At 41.4% G+C, this 19,737-nt stretch overlaps 1 protein-coding gene and 2 long non-coding RNA genes across 6 annotated transcripts in view; 2 read left to right on the top strand and 1 right to left on the bottom strand.

Moving 5' to 3' along the window:
• Positions 1–19,737, top strand: part of LOC144583228 (uncharacterized) — a 198,872-nt gene that overhangs the window by 164,107 nt on the left and 15,028 nt on the right. The window lies entirely within an intron of this gene.
• Positions 835–7,471, top strand: LOC110072832 (centrin-2). 3 transcript variants are annotated; one of them, XM_020781483.3, is made up of 5 exons: positions 835–1,013; positions 2,581–2,736; positions 4,582–4,710; positions 4,801–4,938; positions 6,173–7,471. In XM_020781483.3, exons 1-5 carry the CDS (start codon positions 1,011–1,013, stop codon positions 6,260–6,262), a joined length of 516 nt encoding a protein of 171 aa, XP_020637142.1. In that variant the 5' UTR covers positions 835–1,010; the 3' UTR covers positions 6,263–7,471. The 3 variants fall into 3 exon arrangements, with proteins under 3 accessions (XP_020637142.1, XP_072857779.1, XP_078232820.1); XM_073001678.2 differs by having other exon boundaries at positions 854–1,063; XM_078376694.1 differs by lacking the exon at positions 835–1,013 and adding an exon at positions 1,608–1,749.
• LOC144583229 (uncharacterized) overlaps positions 7,273–19,737 on the bottom strand; it is a 20,243-nt gene continuing 7,778 nt past the window's right edge. The window contains exons 2-3 of one of the 2 annotated variants that reach the window (XR_013536901.1): positions 16,471–16,755; positions 7,273–10,069 (exon numbers count right to left, since the gene is read on the bottom strand). This is a non-coding gene — a long non-coding RNA (uncharacterized LOC144583229). Of the gene's footprint in view, positions 10,070–14,420; positions 16,756–19,737 lie in introns of those variants that run through there. The other variant, XR_013536900.1, reaches the window with a different exon arrangement.

Here is a 19,737-nt window from a genome sequence, read left to right as displayed (position 1 = left end):
CCCCACCTACTCGGGGCCATGACTTCCTTCCCCTATCAAAGGGTTTTAGAGTCTTCGAAAGGAGATTCCTAACTGTGAGCATGATATCACTCTCAAAAGAGTATTTTTATTGTTTAGAACCGCAGAGCTCGAAGGGACCCTATGGATCATCACGTCCAACCCTTGTCAAGGCGGCAAAAGTGGGGAATCGAACTCCCAATCTCTGGCTCCGCAGCTAGATGCCTTTAACCACTGGAAGGCAGCCAAAAGCGATTTCTGAAGAAATCTCCCGATGTTCAAATACTATCTGCTGTGAGAGGGACGCTATTCGGTGAAGGCAGCGGAAAATCCGATAAAAGAATTAAGAAACGGCTATTAAATGGCTAGATCTCGAGACATTTCCAAAAAGCGGAGTTAGTTTGTTTCGAATTTACCAGCCGTGAAACTAATCGTTTCTACCTTATCCGTTCCTACCATCACCACCACCACCCCGCAGTGCCGGCTACGTAGTCCTGAACTGAAGGGACGAAAGACACTTTGCACATGTTCACAGGCGCTTATTCTCATTCCATACGATCCAGGACTCCGTCCTATTTGGCCCAGTCCAAATACATGCATGCCCGCCACGGATCTACCCCCCCGCCCCTCTCTTGCTGCTACGCCCACTGGAGGAAGAAACCCTTCCGTCCTCTCTAGGTAGGAGGCCGGTTGCAAGGCAGGCCCTCAAAATCCCGGCGCCCTCGGTGGCGGGAAGCGGTTGCTAAGACACCGACGCCTCTTGTTTGTTGTGACTCCTACCCTACCAGCGACATGGAGTCCTGTGTGACGTCACAGAGCCCGCTTTCCCCCCCCTTGCGCCGCCCTATTGGCCCGAGCGGAAGACCCGCGAGGGCCACGGCGGGAATTCCTTCTCTCATTGGACACCCTCGGCTTTTAGGGGCGGGACGTTATCCCTGAACTCAGGTGACCCAAGATTTGAGAGCCCCGCGGTCCGGTCCGGGTGGGCTTTGGAGCAAGAGGAGGGAGGCGTCATGGTGAGTGTGTTTGCTCCTCCGGCCAGTAAAATCGCGCCCGAGAGGGAGAGGTCTGGTAAAATCTTCATCTCTCTTCTATTTTTTAATTCTGACCTTCGCCGCCCCCGCCCACTCTTGACCCACGGAATTGACCTGCTGGGCTTGTCTTTCGAACATTGAAACAACGTAGCCTGCCCTGAAGCAGGGCTCTTAAGGCTGGCGGATGGTGGTGGGCGGCTCAGGGAAGCCTTGTTGCGCGCTCCTCGGGAGAGGGGGGGAGTTCCTTGTTCCTGTGTAAAACGTGTGGAGGCGGAGTAAAAGCAAACCCCGCTGTGGCAGCCCGACCCCCCCCCCTTCATTCTATGGGGAAGGAAGGATTCGAATTGTGTTCCAGTTCAGCTCCACTGCCCGGAAGGGGTGCCCTTAAATTGTTGGCATCTCTAGCTATGAGTGGGTGGAACTTCACGAAACGCTCCCCCTGAACTTCATACGAAGGGTGGTTGTGAGAAAGGGGGGGGAGAGCAGTGTAAGCGGGCAGCTCCAGGGCGCTCTTCCTGTTGCCCGGGGTGCGGAGCAGACACGCGTGCTGAGGAAACCGGTGCATGGCTGCAGCCCTAGGCACGTCGGTCGCCTTCAGAGCAGTCCCCTGTCAACACCGTGTAAGCGGTCTTCTTTCCGAGCAAGTCCGTGAAGCCGCGTCAAGCAGCTTGTGGGACTGTAGCTCCCGAGACCGCTCACCCTCGTGCCTCTCGGCTAGGTAGGGCTTAATGGACCTGCAGGGTGGCAACAGTTAAGAGGGCTGCATTTTGGACCACGATACAAATAAAGGATTCAGCTGCACGCGATAAACCTACATTGCCTTCTGTTTGCACTATTACTACAAATAAGTATTCACTACCCAGCCCGGTGTAGTGGACAGAGTGCAGGGTAGGACTCAGAGGCCCTGGTTTCAAGTTATCACTCAGCCATGGAGTCTCACTGGGAATGTGGAACGGGTGAAACCACTTTTAAATCTGACTTTCAAAGGCCAAGTAGGGTCACTATAACTCAGTTCTGACTTGATGGCACATAACAAATGGATTTGCTGTTGGCTGAAGTGGACAGGACCTCTTCCTTAGGAAAGCCCAGAAAGTACAGAACATAGGCAAAGTTATGTGATTCATTTCTTACAGTAAGAAAATCCATCCTGGCTTTTGCCTGTATGTGTTGAACCCTGTGGATGTAGGTGGCATTCTGACATCCACATGTGTAGTAGTGGAAGTGGGACCATTGTGGCAGGTGGGAGGTTTGGAGAAGAGCTCCATCCACCTTATTCACCATCTTGTGATGGACTGTATTATGGGAAACTTTGTCTAGCCAAGCAACTCCCATGGCCCACATATAACTGTGAGATTAAATAATGCCTGATTTACTGTTGTTGGGATACCAGGTATTTAAATACAAAGAGAGGAAAAATGTTTTGCTGCTGTAACACGTGAGAAAAATCCATGTTGAGTTTACATAATAAATTCAAAATGTTGCTAGAACTATTGTACCTCTTTTGGTTTTCTTCAAAAAAATTCTTATTCTTTCTCACCCATAACTGAAGGCATCTGGTTATAAAAGATCAAACTTGGGAGCTTCTCAGCGAAGGAAAAGTGGATTGAAACATGAATTGTCAGAAGAGCAAAAGCAGGAGGTCAGAGAAGCTTTTGATTTGTTTGATACGGATGGTTCTGGAACAATTGACATTAAAGAACTGAAGGTATGCACATATGTAGTTTTGTCCTTGCTTTAAATTAATTATCTGATTTTTCTTTTGGGTCTCCCAGTGTTCACTTACAAGTATTACAAAGAAACATAAGTGGGCATCTGACCTACTATTAAAATAAATAAATAACTTACCTGAATCTGCTTTTAGGTTCTTTTGAATGGCTCCCATCCCTGCTGTCCTGTTTCATTGTGAGTTACCATATTTTTCGCTCCATAAGACACACTTCCCCCACCCCCAAAAAAGTGGGTGAAAAGTCTGTGCATCTTATGGAGCGAATACACTTCTGCAAGGGCTCCCTCCGATGTCAGGGGAAAGCCCTTGGAGACCTCCTGGGGGTCGTATCGCAGTGGCGGGGGACCCCCAGGAGGTCTCTGATGTCTTCCTCCAAGCCATCGGAGACCTTCTGGGGGTCCCCTGCCGCCGCAAAGGCAAAAAGGCAGGGGGAAAGGATGGGAAATTCAAATCTCAGTGGTGGGTTGTCATGATCAGACCCCCAGGAGGTCTCCGAGGGCTTTCTCCTGACATCGGAGGAAGCCCTTGCAGACCTCCGAAGGCAATAAGGCAGGGTAAAATGACGGGAGATTCAAATTTCCCATCCTTTCCCCCTGCCTTTTTGCCTTCACGGCAGTGGGGGACCCCCAGGAGGCCTCAGAAGGCACCACGGGGTCCCCCCTCCTATGCTGCTGCTGGGAATAGAAAGGGCAAAGCCTGACTGAAGCCATCTCCTTGGCATAGGCTTGGATCGGGCTTTGCCTATCTATCACCAGTGGCAGCATGGAGGGGGGGGAGTGATCCAGAGCCAGGGGACTGCTTTGATCCCTTCTCCTCCTCTTATGCTGCCAGGCAGATATTTTTTTCCTGTTGTCCTCCTCTAAAAATTAAGTGTGTCTTTTGGTCAGGTGTGTCTTATGGAGCAAAAAATACAGTACATTGCCTGCTTTGTCTAGTTCAAGGGTGATCAAAATGTGGCCTTCCAAATGTTGTTGGACTGCAGCTCTTTGCTCATCCTGTTTTGGCTAATTTCAAACTAATCTGTAATGTCAGACAAGTGAAAAATACAAACTAGTATCACAGTGTATAAAATCATGCAAAAAGACTATAAAATTACTTTATTTAAATGTGGACACTACTACTGCATCTATTTATTCCAGAGTAGTTTCATTAAAATCTGTTAACGATAAATGGATTGCTTGTATCATCAGTGTTTGGATATGCCATGATTTAAGTGGAGATGGGGATAACTCTTTGAAACTGATGTTGCAATTAGAGTGTTTGACTAGAACTTGGAAATCCAAACTGTAATCCTCCCTGGGTCATGGAACACACTGGGTGAAATTCACTTGGGTCACTTGCTCTTTCCCAGTCTGGCCTACCTCACAGGTTTCTTGTGAGAATAAAGTGAGGAAGAATAGAGTTGTGTATGTGGTGTAAATGTAACTAATAATGAGTAAATAAATAAATGAAACCATGCCTCCAGATTCAACTAAACATCCTGAATATGTTGACAAAACTGTATAGGTGTATATAGGTGTATAACTTACAATTGCAGCTACAGGGCACGTGCTGGTTGTCAGACCGCACTCATTGTGCAGCTGGGCTCTGTGAAAAAGGTTGTTATCCGCTTTAAGTCTAATTTGAACTTGGTGAAAGAGGGTTTTTTTAATGTACTAAATTATTTTAAAGCCATTGTTTTCTCTGATCATATGAACACACAAACTATAAATAACTTGTTTTTTAAATACTGTATGTTAAATTGTTCGTGGACATGCAAAGCAAGCTGTTGCACCAGAGTTTTTTTTAGTTATCTGTAGATACAGTCTGCATTTTCTATTGCAGGTTGCAATGCGTGCGCTTGGCTTTGAGCCAAAGAAAGAAGAAATTAGAAAGATGATAGCAGAAATTGGAAAAGAAGGAAGTAGTGTCATAGAATTTGAAGACTTTTTGACTATGATGACCCAAAAAATGGTGAGATGGAAATGCATACTTTTGTTTTTATAGCCAAAAGCAAGTGCTGTTTTTTTCCCACATCCTCTTCTCTCCCTTCTTTTTTGAAAGAGTGAAAAAGATGGTAAAGAAGAAATCCTGAAGGCTTTTCGATTGTTTGATGATGATGGTACAGGCAAAATTTCCTTCAAAAATCTAAAGCGAGTTTCCAAGGAACTTGGAGAAAATTTGACAGATGAAGAACTGCAGGTATATGATTTGTTTTCTAAGCCTTTATCAATAGATGATGAATAATTTTAATGACTGCAGAAGTCCCACTGTGTAGCTCAGCAGTGTAGATGATCATAGGACTAGGTTGTTTCCCTTTCCTAACACACAATGACTCTATGTACTGTATTAACTCTGACTTCTTTGCCGGCCCTGTTCCACCTTCTAGCTCTACATACTGTAGCTACAACAAAGATCCATTGTCAGCCTTTACATGAGTTTTCTCGAGGCAGTAGAATTTATTTGTTCCCAAGACCCAAAGTTTTCCTATTTCATGGTCTTCTAATAAAGATATCCCTTCTAGTTGGTTGTGAAGTGTATTGGATTTTGTTTTTTATTTTATTTCTCACCCCAAGCCCTAGATAAGTAGTGGTTTATGTTTAAATTTTCATGGATTTAAACCATCAAGACAGTTAACAGAGCAGAAAGAAACAAATAACACAGTAAAAAATAGAACCATAATGTTAAGTATCAACAAAGTAACTAATTAAAGCTAAATAAAAGGACACTACATTAATTTACATCTTTGGATACGTGAGACAGAACTGTCTGGCTCAAAAATAGCCACAGTCTGTGAAAGTTCCATAACTGATCAGTCACAACTGAAAAGGCCAGTCAGTGGCCATCTGCCTAACCTCTGAAGGCAGAGTCCACTTATTGAAGAATAGCATAAGAAACCACTTAAATCATCTTACACAGTAGATTTTAATGCATTATTGGATCCTGTGCTACAATCAGTATTTATGTTTCTTACACTGGAGATGATCTTGCTGTCATTCCCAAGGGGGGGTTCCCCTTAGTTTATTAAAAATACTAACGTAATGTCATTTTCCAATAGAATGTTGTAATACTGAATGTTTCAGTGGCCCTCTGCAGTGTCCCATAGAATTCTCTAATCCCACTCTGCTGTTTGAGTTGTATTTTTATTAGCTTCTAGAGTTATTTTCAGTAAGGATTTTGTATATGTCTGTAAACCATGAAGTTCTTCCAAGCCATGAGGTTGGCCTCAAATAATTCCCATATATATATGATGTGTGGGTAGATCAGGATAGGCATTTGGATAATTAGCTGATCCTGCGTAAAAAACAATACTTCTTTACAACGTATTTCAGGTTGAAGCACCATAAGAGCTTTAAGATCAAGTTGAGATGAATGCACTTGTCAAAGGAGTGTTTGATCCTTCTAGAAGAATGCTTAATTGTCATTATTTTTACAGGAAATGATAGATGAAGCTGATCGTGATGGAGATGGAGAAATAAATGAGCAAGAATTCTTGAGAATCATGAAAAAGACCAATCTATATTAATGGCTTTGTAATGTTTAAAATTCATCTACAAGGACATGCAAATATCATAATGTTTTCTGCTGTTTTCTCATATGTGGAAGAGGATACTACTTCAGGGAAGTGAGAGGATCCTTTTCAAAATCTCAATATTATTCATCAATTTTTTTGTTCAAGTGTGTTTTACTGAAATGAAACAATGTCTGTGCCTCCTTATTAAACCCAAAATTGGGCCGTAGATACCTTCCTTTGACCCGTAAGGGTGATGATTTAGTGTTCCATTTAAAGCAAAATTAATAACAATAGGATGTATAATGTTCTTCTAAAAATAAGCAATTTGTGCCAACATACAGTTGGCTTGCTCCTTTTGACTATGGCATGACTTTCATTCTGGTGAGTCTGAAAACAGACAAACCATATCTCCCGCTTAACTGTTGTGACACTGAACATCTGTGATGTAAAACTCTGGAAAAGGATGAAAACCCTTAGTAGCTGTAGCAAGACTCCTCACAGTTCAATAAGGCTAAGAGGCTGCACCTGGCGAGCTTCTCCTGTGCAGTTATTCAAATGCAAATATTTTCAATCTCTTACAGAAACAGGCACCCTTCAAGTAGGAAAACCATTTTTCTTCCCTCAGGTAAACACTTTTTGAGCTTTTTGTGTCTGAGCAAAATAATGAGAATTATTCATAAAGATATAATGCTTTTCAACTGTAAGCTGAAATGCATGTTACACGAGAGTAGCATTGATGCTTCTCGGCTGTTTTGTGTGATTTGTCGAAGTGAGAAACAGCCACAGAAGGATGCTAATTGGATCAAAAAATACTAGGAAAAACCGAAATGGTTTATCCACTTTCCTACAACTTTTTCTGCTCAAAATTGCTCACATACACACCCAGCATACTGCCTGTGGGAAGGCATCTGTAAGTGAAATCTTGAGCAAAAGAACTGTAGAAAAGTATTTGAAATCCTATTTCAAACACCATGACTCACTTGGTGTCCTCTGTGTGAATCTAAAACATTTCACTGAGTTCGTTCTAATGAATGTATTCTTTATACCATGGATGTGTAAATGTAAGGTTGATGTATCATTTGAGTTTCTGTTATTTACCTTGCATAAACATTCATTCAAGCCTATTTGTATAATGTTTCTGTACAAGGGTTTCCTTTTTAACAGCTGTTTTTGTAGAATTTTAATAAAGCTTTCTAGTACAAGTAGATAACTTCTACAAAACACTGGTTGTTTACCTTTTCTTTCCTTAAAGTAACAAAACAAAACAAAAATCTTAAGGTGACTTTCACTATATTTTTGCTATGTTTCAAAAATCAATTTTTCCTATAGGTGTGGTGTTTACCATCTGTGCAAAAAAAAAAACCCCATATGTACATGACCAAGAATTTGCTTTAAAGTTACTTTCCTAGCAACCTATTATCAGAATCGATCCTACTAGATACCTGAATTTGGGTGTGCAATAGCATCCTAAATAAGCAGATAGATTTTGTCATATAAAATGGAATAAAATTGCTTCCTAAAAATATAATTGTAATATACCTTTTACACAGTCTTGCTGCCTGATATAATCAAGATGCCAAATCCTGTTGCTCTGAGTTCACCACATAAGACTGATTATGTAACCAGCTGCAGTGATTTTTCAGAAATAAAACATTTTTTTAAAATTTCTCCTCAAGGTTCCTGTGGAACAACTTTCATTGGAAAGCAGCTGAGGGCTGCAGGATGCAAAATCGCTGCCACTGGGACAACTTTATGTGACGTAATGAAACAGGCTTTCACCCAATTAAATAAAAAAAATACAATTAGCTAAAATAGTTTTGGAAAATAACTTTAAAATTAAAGAAATAGTATCATGAGACTGAAAGAGACAACTGTCTCCTCAAATACGCTCATAATATGCTTGGTGAGTTAACATATACAAAGGTGCAGAGACTCAGCCCAGTAAACTCCGCAGACTGGGTTACATAATGTGCAAATGCTGTAGAAGCAGACTTCCTAGACTCAAAAGAAAACACAGTCTAGAGAAAGCACTTATTAAAATCATCAGTCAACAAACACAGTGCTGGAGTTGGACTTCTCTTTTTAATGAAGAAAGGAAGTTATTATCTGCAAGCAGGTATGAATTGCACAATCCTGTTAGATCAGATCTGAATCCCTGTTAGTATCTAGGATGAACTGACAGTAGTGCAAATCCAGCTGTGAAATACCATGCATGTCAAGAGTGGAGTCTACACTGTTTACTGGCTGCTTGGACACAACCCATTGCATAACCAGAGGACGATAGAGCGTGCTGCAGTCAGCTGCCAAATTACCTCCTATTGCTTGCACAATGCAGTAGGATTCTGGCTAATGTGTCCACTAGAACATATTCTAAGTAAGTGTGCATAACATTGCATCTGTTACCCTTACTATACTGCAGATTTCTTGTGAAGAAGACATGTTGAAACAAGTATTTATTGAGGTCAAAAGAAGTATAGTTACTCAAAACACATTTAGAAGCACAACAGTTAACACATAAAATAACGCACAGAACAGATCCCTTGAAGACAACTTGCCACATCAGAGAATTGCTTTCTTGTTTTTAACTGATGTTGACACAGATTGCTTTTTCACTGACAAAAATCCAGCGCAGAAATGTTCTAGTCTACTTGATAAAGTGGCCAGTAAAGGAACAATTACAGCTGAGCTTCAGCATAAAAATAACAAAATGAAAGGTTGCATTCCAGAGTCCATTTCTTGATTATAACACAAAAGTCTGAAGTGAAAAGAAACAGTACCAGACCTTCCCAAAAAGGCCTGAGAGTTAATAGCCAAAATTCTGTCACTTAGTGTAGTAAATCACACTGTTTCATTTGTGTTTCCATCCTCTGCTCACAAATACTGTTTTATCTCTGCCCTGTTCAATATGATGGCCAAAATCTTGTAGCTTAACACAGTAAATCACACTAGAGTAGGCCCATTGAATCAATGGGGATTTTTTGAGTCAACTCTTCCATAAGTTCTATTGATTCAAATGGACCTTTGTTGTTGTTTAGTCATTAAGTCGTGTCCTCCTATCTTCTACTGCCTCCCGGAGTTTGGTCAAAATCATGTTGGTTGCTTTGGTGACACTGTCCAACTATCTCATCCTCTGTTGTCCCCCTTCTCCTCTTGCCCTCACACTTTCCCAACACCAGGGAGTCTTCTTATGAGATGGCCAAAGTATTGGAGCCTCAGCTTCAGCATCTGTCCTTCCAGTGAACACTCAGGGTTGATTTCCTGCAAAATGGATAGGTTTGTTCTCTTTGCAGTCCAGGGGACTCTCAAGAATCTCCTCCAGCACCACAATTCAAAAGAATCAAATCTTCAGTGGTCAGCCTTCTTTATGGTCCAGTTCTCACTTCCATACATCGCTACTGGAAAAACCATAGCTTTGACTATTCGGACTTTTGTTGGCAAGGTGATGTCTCTGCTTTTTAAGATGCTGTCTAGGTTTCTCATCGCTGTCCTCCCAAGAAGCAGGCGTCTTTTCATTTTGTGTCTGCTGTCCTCATGTGCACTGATCATGGAACCCAAGAAAGTAAAATCTGTCACTGCCTCCATATCTTCCCCTTCTATTTGCCAGGAGGCGATGGGACCAATGGCCATGATCTTAGTTTTTTTGAAGCTGAGCTTCAGACTGTTTTTTGCACTCTCCTCTTTCACCTTCACTAAGAGGTTCTTTAATTCCTCCTCATTTTCTGCCATCAGAGTGGTATCATCTGCATATCTGAGGTTTTCTTCTGGCAATCTTAATTCTGGCTTGGGATTCATCCAGTCCAGCTTTTCGCATGATGTATTCTGCATATAAGTTAAATAAACAGAGAGAAAATATACAGCTTTGTCGTAATTCTTTCCCAATTTTGAACCAATCAGTTGTTTCGTATCCAGTTCTAACTGTTGCTTTCCATCCCACATATAGATTTTTCAGGAGATAGATGAGGTGGTCAGGCACTCCCATTTCTTTAAGAACTTGCCATAGTTTGTTGTGGTCCACACAGTCAAAGGCTTTTGTGTAGTCAATGAAGCAGAAATAGATGTTTTTCTGGAACTCTGCTTTCTCCATAATACAGCGCATGTTAGCAATTTGGTCTCTAGCAAAATGGACCTACTCTATGCTGAAGAAAGTTCTCAATGGGCTTTATACAATTAACACAACAAATCCCCATAGATTTAATGGGCCTACTCTGGCTCGATTTATAATAGTAAGCAACAGGATTTTGGCCTGTCCATTTTGAACAGAGCAGAGGGAAAACAATACAGTATTTGTAAGCAGAGGATGGAAACACAGATAAAACCAGCCATTACAATTAACTAGTCACATTTTTCAGTGCATAAATGGATCTGCTAAAGTAGGTCACTGTAAGTATCACAACACATAGTTGGCCTCCAGATTGCCAAAGGTCACCCTATCCCTGCAGGTTCCACCACTCAAATTTTAGGGAGACTTTCCCAGGTAGCTCTTCTCACATCTCAAAACTCATGAAATGGGTTATAATAATAACCTTAGAACTGCAGAGTTGGAAAGGATCCTATGGGTCCAGCCTCTGGCAAGGAGGCACGCTGGGGTATTGAACTCCCAACCTCTGGCTCTGCAGAGCCTAAATCCCTGAGCTATCCAGCAGTTCAGGTGAGTTGGCCCTGAGGGTGATCTCTATCCCATCCCTGGGACTCCATAGGCCTGCACAACAAACCTTGGTAATTGCTGGTCACCATAAAGGACCCTCACCCCTAATATGGGGTGTGCCAAGACTTCTACCATTGCCAAGCCCAAAGTGTTTGCCTTTTCTCCCTTTACCCCCTTCCACTGAGCCAGTGGAGGCAAAAAGTCCTTGGCAATGCACAAGTTATTTAAATGAATAAATAACCAGTTGGCATAAGTAAGAAGATGAGCAAGTTGTACATGCAGAAAGGACTTGAAAAGAGATCTCCCAGAATTGTTGCTACGTATCTCAAGGTAATGCCAACTGATGTCTAAGGGAAGGAGAATGGCATAAGTTTAATGAAGTGATTCTATTTCAAATTCTGCAAGTGACTTGACTCTAGCAGATGGTACTAATGTTCAGCTACCATCTGCATGTTCTGAATTGGCTTTCACAATGCAAGGCTGATACTCACAACCTTGGGCATTTAACAAGACACACGGATAGCAATAATATCTTTGGCCGTTAAATTGGAATGACTACACTTTTTTCTTCCCTGTGTTCCAAGCAATGAAAGAAAATTTAGCTCAGGTACTCTTCTAGTATAAGTGTGATCAGCCTGCGCTGCAGGTCCCATCAGCCCCAATCAGCACAGCCAATGATAAAGAACTATGGGAGTCATAATCCAACAACTGGAGGGCCACAGTTCCCCCCCTTCCCCTATTAGTTATCTCCTATTTTCAGAAAAGAGTGGATGTATGAGATCCATAAGATCTCATACATACGAGATCTATAAGATTTGGTGCCTACTGGGTGTGTACAGATGTTACCAGAAACTCCTACCTGGTTCAAGTTTTGACTGTTTCCACAGAAGTCGGCATGACTATAAATTTCTGCAGTTAAGCTGTTGCTTTCCTTCAATGAAAAGGGGTATTCCCTATTAAGATAATTCTGTCCAAAGCAAATTATTGTACTGAACAAGAAAGATGATGTGTAACCTGATGTCACATCTAGAAGATAACCAGGGGGTGAGATGGGGGCACTTTAAAAAAAAAGGAAAGACAACCTGGCTATTACTCTTTCCAGTGAGTAACCGGGGGAAAGCCTGCAATAAGGCTTCCAACCACAATTTGTTTTGATAATAGACTTAGTGTGCTACTACATCATCAAAGCCGTGGGAGAGGCTCATTTGAATCCATCTGGGGCTTTTGTCTCCCAACTCTCCTCCTTTTTTTCTTTGCCACTGGGTACTTTCTACTTTTTCATTCCGGAAAAATTCAAACAGGATTTTTTCTGTGTGGTCAGATTTACAAGATTGGGGGCATGCTTGTAGGTGCTAATCCTTCCTTCCTCTAGTCCTGCCTCCAGTTTTCCTTTTATGGTTAGTTGTAAAACAGCTTGGTTTTCGTGTTCCATGGCATTGTCTTTCATTTCATCTTCTTTCCTTCTTTTTCCGTTTCCCTTGAAAAAATTATGCACGCAGAGGTGATCTAGCACTAAACTCAAAGGAAATAAAAGAAAACTTTAAAAATCAGAGGAGGATCAGTGAGAGGAGAGAATGTGCAGAGTTTTTTTTAAAATAGGAGGACCTCTGCACCTATAAACATTTTTTAAAAGGGAATGGAAAAAGAAGTAAGCAAGATGAAATGAAAGACAGTGCCATTGGATGTGTGTATTTGAAAACCAAGCGGTTTTACAACTAAACATAAAAGGAAAGCCAGAGCTAGAACTAAGAGAAGGAAGGAAGGATTTAAGGAACACCGGCTTTAAGGACCGCATATCATCAGCCTCTGAGGTTGGAAGCCATCTGCACATACCGTCTAGCAATTGTCTTTCCTCTCTGGAAACAGAGACCTTTCTCTGTGCATTGCTGGGTCTTGTGAAGCTCTTTGATGATAGATAATTACAGTTTATATTGGCTGAAATCCTATTCCATTGCTATGTCTGCATAATTTAAAGTTGCACAAGCTGTTGTGAAATCTGCACCAAGATACAAATTTATTCAGGAAGTGGTTCTGCAGATGCACATCAACTGTGCAATCAATTTTGCAGTTAATTGTGCAGTTAGTTGCATGCATAATTGCATAGTTAGATATGTGACTGTAACTCCATGTGAACTTGTGCAGGTGTAACTTTATAAATCCTATTGCCAAGCGCAACAGGATTTGAGCCATTGCTCGACACCTTATGACTTGATACACCTTGCCTATGAAGCATGTACTTCCTATATATTCAGGGTCTCTTTCTGTGCATTCACTAGCATTAGTGGCCTTCAATTCTGTTCCATATGCAGTAAACAGAAGCCTCCTAACACACCATAAGAACAATAGTATCATAAATATCAGTTGAATATCAGGTGAGTTCCAACCCCCCCCCCTTGGTTTAGCAGTTTGCCAGCTGGAGAAATGTATAGGATTACCTTGCCAATTTTTGAAATAAAAAGGGACCATTGGCTTTTAACAGGAATGTTTATATATACCATTTCAATGTCCACATGTAGCTGACATTGCACAATCCTTAAAGTACTTTAATAGTAAACAGTAAGCAGCGCTTTCAACTATTTTTTTCCCAATTTTGTGAACCATTTATTTTGATGTCAAATGTTCATGTTTTGGAAAGTGGAAGACCAAAAGGTGTTCAGATTGACTAACTGTTGGTAAGGATAACCATTAGTAAATACATATTTAAATAACTAAAAGAAATAGAGCATAGGGGGGAGGTTATTCATGTTCCTCTCCAATTCAGCATAGCTGTATGTCTCCTAAATCATTTGCAGGGGGAGGCATTATTCCCAAATAGGGGACTATGCTGAACTTGACAAACTAAAATTAGAAGCTTATAGTCAATTCCATGAGAAACTGGAATTTGGAGTAAAAATCTGGAAACTGGAGTAAAAATGAATCTTTTATATTCTGGTTCAATATATCATATTTTTCCGTGTATAAAATGATACTTTTCCCTAAAATAATTAGAGAAAAAATTGAGGGTTGTTTAATAAATGGAAGGGAGGAGGAGGAGGCAGAGACGGAGGCAAAGAAGCAGCCAGGCTCGGCTGCCTCTCACTGCTGCCCGTTAACTGCTGCTGCTGCCACCCAATCACACCCTCCAGCAATCGTCCCCTTGCAATCGGGTGGCGGCAGTGGCAGTCAATGGGCAGCAGCAAGAGGTGGCCAAGCCCGCTGCTTCTTTGCCTCAGTCTCCACCTCCTGCTCCTGCTGCCTCTGCCGCTGGTTGCGGGCTCAGTGATTATGCAACCCTTTGACTGCTGCTTTTCCCTTCCTTTTGCTAAGCCATGGGGCTTAGCAAAAGGAAAGGAAAATCAGGGATTAAAGGACTGAATTTGATCATTGCTTTCCCTTCCTTTTGCTAAACCACGGGGCTTAGCAAAAGGAAGGGAAAAGCAGGGATTAAAGGGATTATTAGGGATGTAGTGGCGCTGCGGGTTAAACCACAGAAGCCTCTGTGCTACAAGGTCGGAAGACCAGCAGTCGTAAGATCGAATCTACGCAATGGAGTGAGCTCCTGTCGCTTGTCCCAGCTCCTGGCAACCTAGCAATTTGAAAGCATGTAAAAATGTGAGTAGATAAATAGGTACAACCTCAGTGGGAAGGCAACAGTGTTCCGTGTCTAGTCGCGCTGGCCATGGAAACTGTCTTCAGACAAATGCTGGCTCTGTTTCTTGGGAAACGGGGATGAGCACCACGCTCTAGAGTCGGACATGACTGGACTAAATATCAAGGGGAACCTTTACCTAATAATAAATTATCAATATATATTTTCTTTGCTTATCTTCTAATTGCCCAAATCCCGTTGGGCAGGTTCTGCCTGTGCAAAGAGAATGATGTCATTTTCGGCAGCAGATTGCTACTGATTAGATGATTCTTTTTTTCTTCTTCCAGTTTTGGGGTGGGCACAATCTATCACCTACAATGACATTATTCCCTTTGTGGAGACAGAGCTGCACAACAAGATTTTATGGCCAATACTGTTTGTTTAACAAAACGTGCAACACACCACTTCACAGAATACGCCATTTCCAGTCAAATTCATGTCTTGGTAATCGTGTCTCAATCAAACCACTGTTAATATTGTTCCTATAAAATTGGGACAGCATTGGTTAGAGCCATGATTTTAGGTAACAATAAAACACACTGTGCTATGTTCTAAGAAGATGATGCAAAGAAAATAATATTTTAATTTCTTAAACTTTTAAATTAAACAAAAGAGAATATAATCAGTGTGTACTCAAAGTTCTATCACACATCAAACTGGCCTTTATGCAGTTATGAGTTTCAAAGTGACATACTTTCATGTAGACTCAGCAAAGTAAAAACATGAGAATCAATCCTGAGGACTTAAAAAAAATTCAGGCCCATCATCAGGCATTTTATGGTGTGTAAATTAAAGTAATATGGCTTGAATGTTTTATTATTTTAGTCTTATCTTAGAATTTTCTGCATATAGTGGATACTGAATTCTGTTATGACAAATAACATATTTTTTACCAGCAAGAAATCTCTCTTCTGTTTAATAATTCTTCAATCATTTCTGGCTGTCCATATACTTTGTTAGTTTTAGAGTCATATTTGCATTTCCAGTTTCCTTTTGGAATAATTTTCATTTGAAAGTTCTTTGATTTATTCTTCCTTTCATAAATTGTGACTAGTTTTTAAGTTATATGGACAAAAAATCCAGCTATTAATCCAAAAAACCAGGATACCCACTGGATCAATAGTATTTGCAAAAGTATTGACTTGACACCTTCCTTTTAATTGAACGTACAAACAGATTTAACATTCTAATACCATTTTTTAAAAAGCTGGTATTTAATTAGCTGTCCCACTGGTTTTTAAGTATAGAAGGTATGCAAGTAAACAACTGTCACTGCACTTAATAACTCCTGGAAGTCTCACACCTGGGCCTTTAACCACCAAATGGTATACTTTGGTGACAAGTGAGTGGAAGCTTTCTACAGGGAAACCTAAAGAGATAAATTTTACTTTTTGCATTAGTCACCAGTATGCAAGTGTTAAGATCTAAATTATCAGAGTCTGAGGCAATTTGGGGCAGGCAGGAAATCTTATAAGCAGAAATGGAAATGTGAAGAAGAAGAATACGTCAAAAGGCTTCATGTAGCGTCAAATTGCCCAACCGTGTGGCGAACGCCACATGAAGCATGAGGAGTAATCTACCAATGGAGGGGGGGGGATTTCTATCTGCGTGGGGCTGTTAAAGTGTTTATATAAGATTAAAGGAATGTTTCGGAAACAGGATCCCCACCTACATATTTTCTTTACATTTACGGTAACATTGGCGAACAATTGTGATTTTCTTTATTTTCCATTTCCCTTTTCGTAGTGAAACTTGGTAAGATTGCCAAAGCTTGAATGCAGCTTTATTTGTATACCTGTGGTTTATTTCTATGACTCTTTAAAAAAAATGAAGCTATTTACCTTTTCATTTTCCAAGAGACAATCACTTTTGCAAAATTTTAGGGATATAACTCTCCTTCATTTCTAATTTACTGCATGGTTTGCAACAAACTAAAAACCTGCTTACTTGTATTATTGATTTTGCCAAATTAGTATTCTGTTTTTGCTTTCATAAATCTTCTCAACTTTCATTGTATTCGTGGGGAGAAAGGCCCAATTAGAATGGTCCACCCACAGAGGCTACTGGATCCAACTGGTTTCCAAGATGCATTGAGTGGGTTTCCGGATGAGCTGGTTGGCATGAGTGTCGAAGCCCAGGGTGCAGAATGGTCTTCAGCTGTGACCAGGGCAGTTGACTCCATTGTGCCTTCTCTGTGTCAGGGTTCACTCCTCCCTCTGGTTTTCAGAGGAGCTGCGAGGCATGAAACAAGTTAGAAGGCTGAAGAGCATTTGGAGAAAAGCTCCCATGGATGCTAATCAGGCTGTGGTAAAAAAGATGTCTGGCAAATACTGTAATGCCATAAAGGCTATTAAGAAGGCTTATAACATCAGGCATATCAGTGAGGCAGCTAACCATTAGGCTGAACTCTTGTGTTCCGCAACCTCACTAGAACCAGACGACATTTGGGGCCTCAGACAGATGTCACTACTTGTGAGCACTAAGACTGAAGCCATCTGTAGGGATCCTGCCTCTTAAAATCGGCCACGGCGGTGATGGTTGCATGGGCCACTCAGATTGTGAACTCCTCCTTTAGTTAGTTAGGCATCCTTCAGTCTCGAAAGACTATGGTAACGTGCTCTGTATGGAGGACTTGGAACAGCGTCTAGTGTGGCTGAGGAGACCGATTTGAGAATGGCAATCCCTTCCACACTGAAGACAAATCCAATCTGTCCCCTGTCCAGCTCCCTGATTTTGCTGCTTTTGTGACTTCCTCTTTGTCTTGGCCTGCTGGACAAGGGTCTCTTACAGGAGGGATATTTGCCCCCTGTCTTGAACGAGACAATGATCTGGTCCATTCTGAAAAAAGTTAAATTGTCAACCGATTATTTAAACAAGGGTACATTGGACAAAAGGCCTGTTGAGATGATTTAGTCTCCTGGAAGTAAGGAAGGTAGTGCAATGCATGCTTGCTCCTAGTTTGCCATCTACTGATACAGAATTAAATTTCAGGTGAAGGTAAAGATATCAGTCAGAAGGTAGAAAAATCAGGGGTGTCAGAGGAACAAAAAGCAATCACTGCTTGGGAGAAGAAGATTCAGAGTCACACTCACAAGTTTTCAGTTCACTTTTTCACATCTAATTTTTACTTTTGTAGATGTTAACTGCTTTGGGGTCTTTGGGTCATAGTTTGCCTTGATTCTGAGAGAAGCCTCACTTTTTGCAATGGTTTAGCCTGCTGCTGAGAAATTGTACATCTACCTTAGAGTGTTTTATTTATTCCTCTCTTTCTCTCTCATACACACACACACACAGACACACACACAAACACACTCACTATTTCACTAGATTTTTCCTTCTGATTTTTTTCCACTGCAACTCCCCTCAATCAATTATCCCACATATTCCCCTGAATCTTCAGGTAGCTGTTACCTTCTTTCACAATCTTTAAACCAAAAACAGCTAGGCCTAGAGGGCTAGTGGAAGATTAGAGGAAAATGCAGTGTTTTATGAATAATTAACTGTGGCTTATTTTGAATAACTATAATTTTGGTTGTTGTGGGTTGTCAACAGAGCATGGACAGAGTTCCTACTCCAGTCCTCCGAAGATGCTGGCCACAGGGACTGGCGAAACGTCAGGAAGAACCACCTTCAGAACACGGCCAAAGAGCCTGAAAAACCCACAACAACCAGCAGATCCCAGCCATGAAAGCCTTCGAGAAAACTATAATTTTATCTGACACTTTAATCCAGATTGTTTGGCTTTACACTTTTCATTTCATCATTTTATTGTACTACATTAGAAATTAATTATTTTTCCTCTGATTTCTTTTATATTTTGCCTACGTTCCTGTTTATCTGCTGTGATTTAAATAAATTTTCAAATTAATTGCACCTGTGAATAGCCTCAGATAATCACTGGAGACACATTTCATGCTCTGGGGCAAATAAAGGACTCCACTTTATAAGGAATGCATATTAACGATTTGTGTTTTCAAGTGTGATATCTAACAAATTGTTCAATTAAGCCATGTTTCTCTCCATCCCCTCTACTCCTAGACATTTCGTTTAGTTGTTTAGTCGTGTCCGACTCTTCGTGACCCCATGGACCAGAGCATGCCAGGCCCTCCTATCTTCCACTGCCTCCAGGAGTTGTGTCAAATTCATGTTGGTTGCTTCAACAACACTGTCCAGCCATCTCATCCTTGGTCGTCCCCTTCTCCTCTTGCCGTCACACTTTCCTAACATCAAGGTTTTTTCCAAGGAGTCTTTTCTTCTCATGAGATGGCCAAAGTACTGGAGCCTCAGCTTCAGGATCTGTCCTTCCAGTGAGCACTCAAGCTTGATTTCCTTTAGAATGGATAAGTTTGTTCTCCTTGCAGTCAAGGGGATTCTGAAGAGCCTCCTCCAGCACCACAGTTCAAAGGCATCAATTCTTTGGCGGTCAGCTTTCTTTATGGTCCAGCTCTCACTTCCATACATCACAACAGGAAAAACCATAGCTTTGACTATTCGGACTTTTGTTGGCAAGGTGATGTCTCTCCTTTTTAAGATGCTGTCAAGATTTGTCATCGCTTTCCTCCCAAGAAGCAGGCATCTTTTAATTTCGTGGCTGCTGTCTCCATCTGCAGTGATCATGGAGCCGAGGAAAATAAAATCTGTCACTGCCTCCATGTCTTCCCCTTCTATTTCTATTTCATGGGCACTCTGACCTGTCTGCAGCTGCGCAATTCCATACATAGCAAACTGTGATATGCTGTTGTGTTCTGACACCTTTCTGTTATGGCCAGCATTAAATTTTGCAGCAGTTTGATCTACAGTAGCTGTTCTATGTGACTGGACCAGATGGGCTAGCTTTCACTCCCCACATAGTACACCAATGAGCCACAGGTATCCACAACCCTTCACTGATTGTTCTTCCTTGTACCACTTTTGGTAGGTACTAACCACTGCATACCAGAAACACATTACAAGTCTTGCTGTTTTGGAGATGCTCTGACCCAGTTGACTAGCCATCACTATTTGGCCCTTGTGAAAGCCATGCCAATCTTTTTGCTTGCCCATGTTTCCTGCTTCCAACACATGAAATTCAAGAACTGACTGCTCACTTGCTGCCTAATATATCTCACCCCTTGACAGGTGCCCTTTTATCAATGTAATCAATCTGGTTTTTGCTTAATACAACTCTGCAATCCATCCTGAGATCCTATGATAGAACAAGCTATAAATGCTTTA

The sequence above is a fragment of the Pogona vitticeps genome, chromosome 5 (genome assembly GCF_051106095.1).
Source record: "Pogona vitticeps strain Pit_001003342236 chromosome 5, PviZW2.1, whole genome shotgun sequence".
Classification (NCBI taxonomy): domain Eukaryota; kingdom Metazoa; phylum Chordata; class Lepidosauria; order Squamata; family Agamidae; genus Pogona; species Pogona vitticeps.
This window is presented reverse-complemented; position numbering and strand designations above follow the sequence as displayed.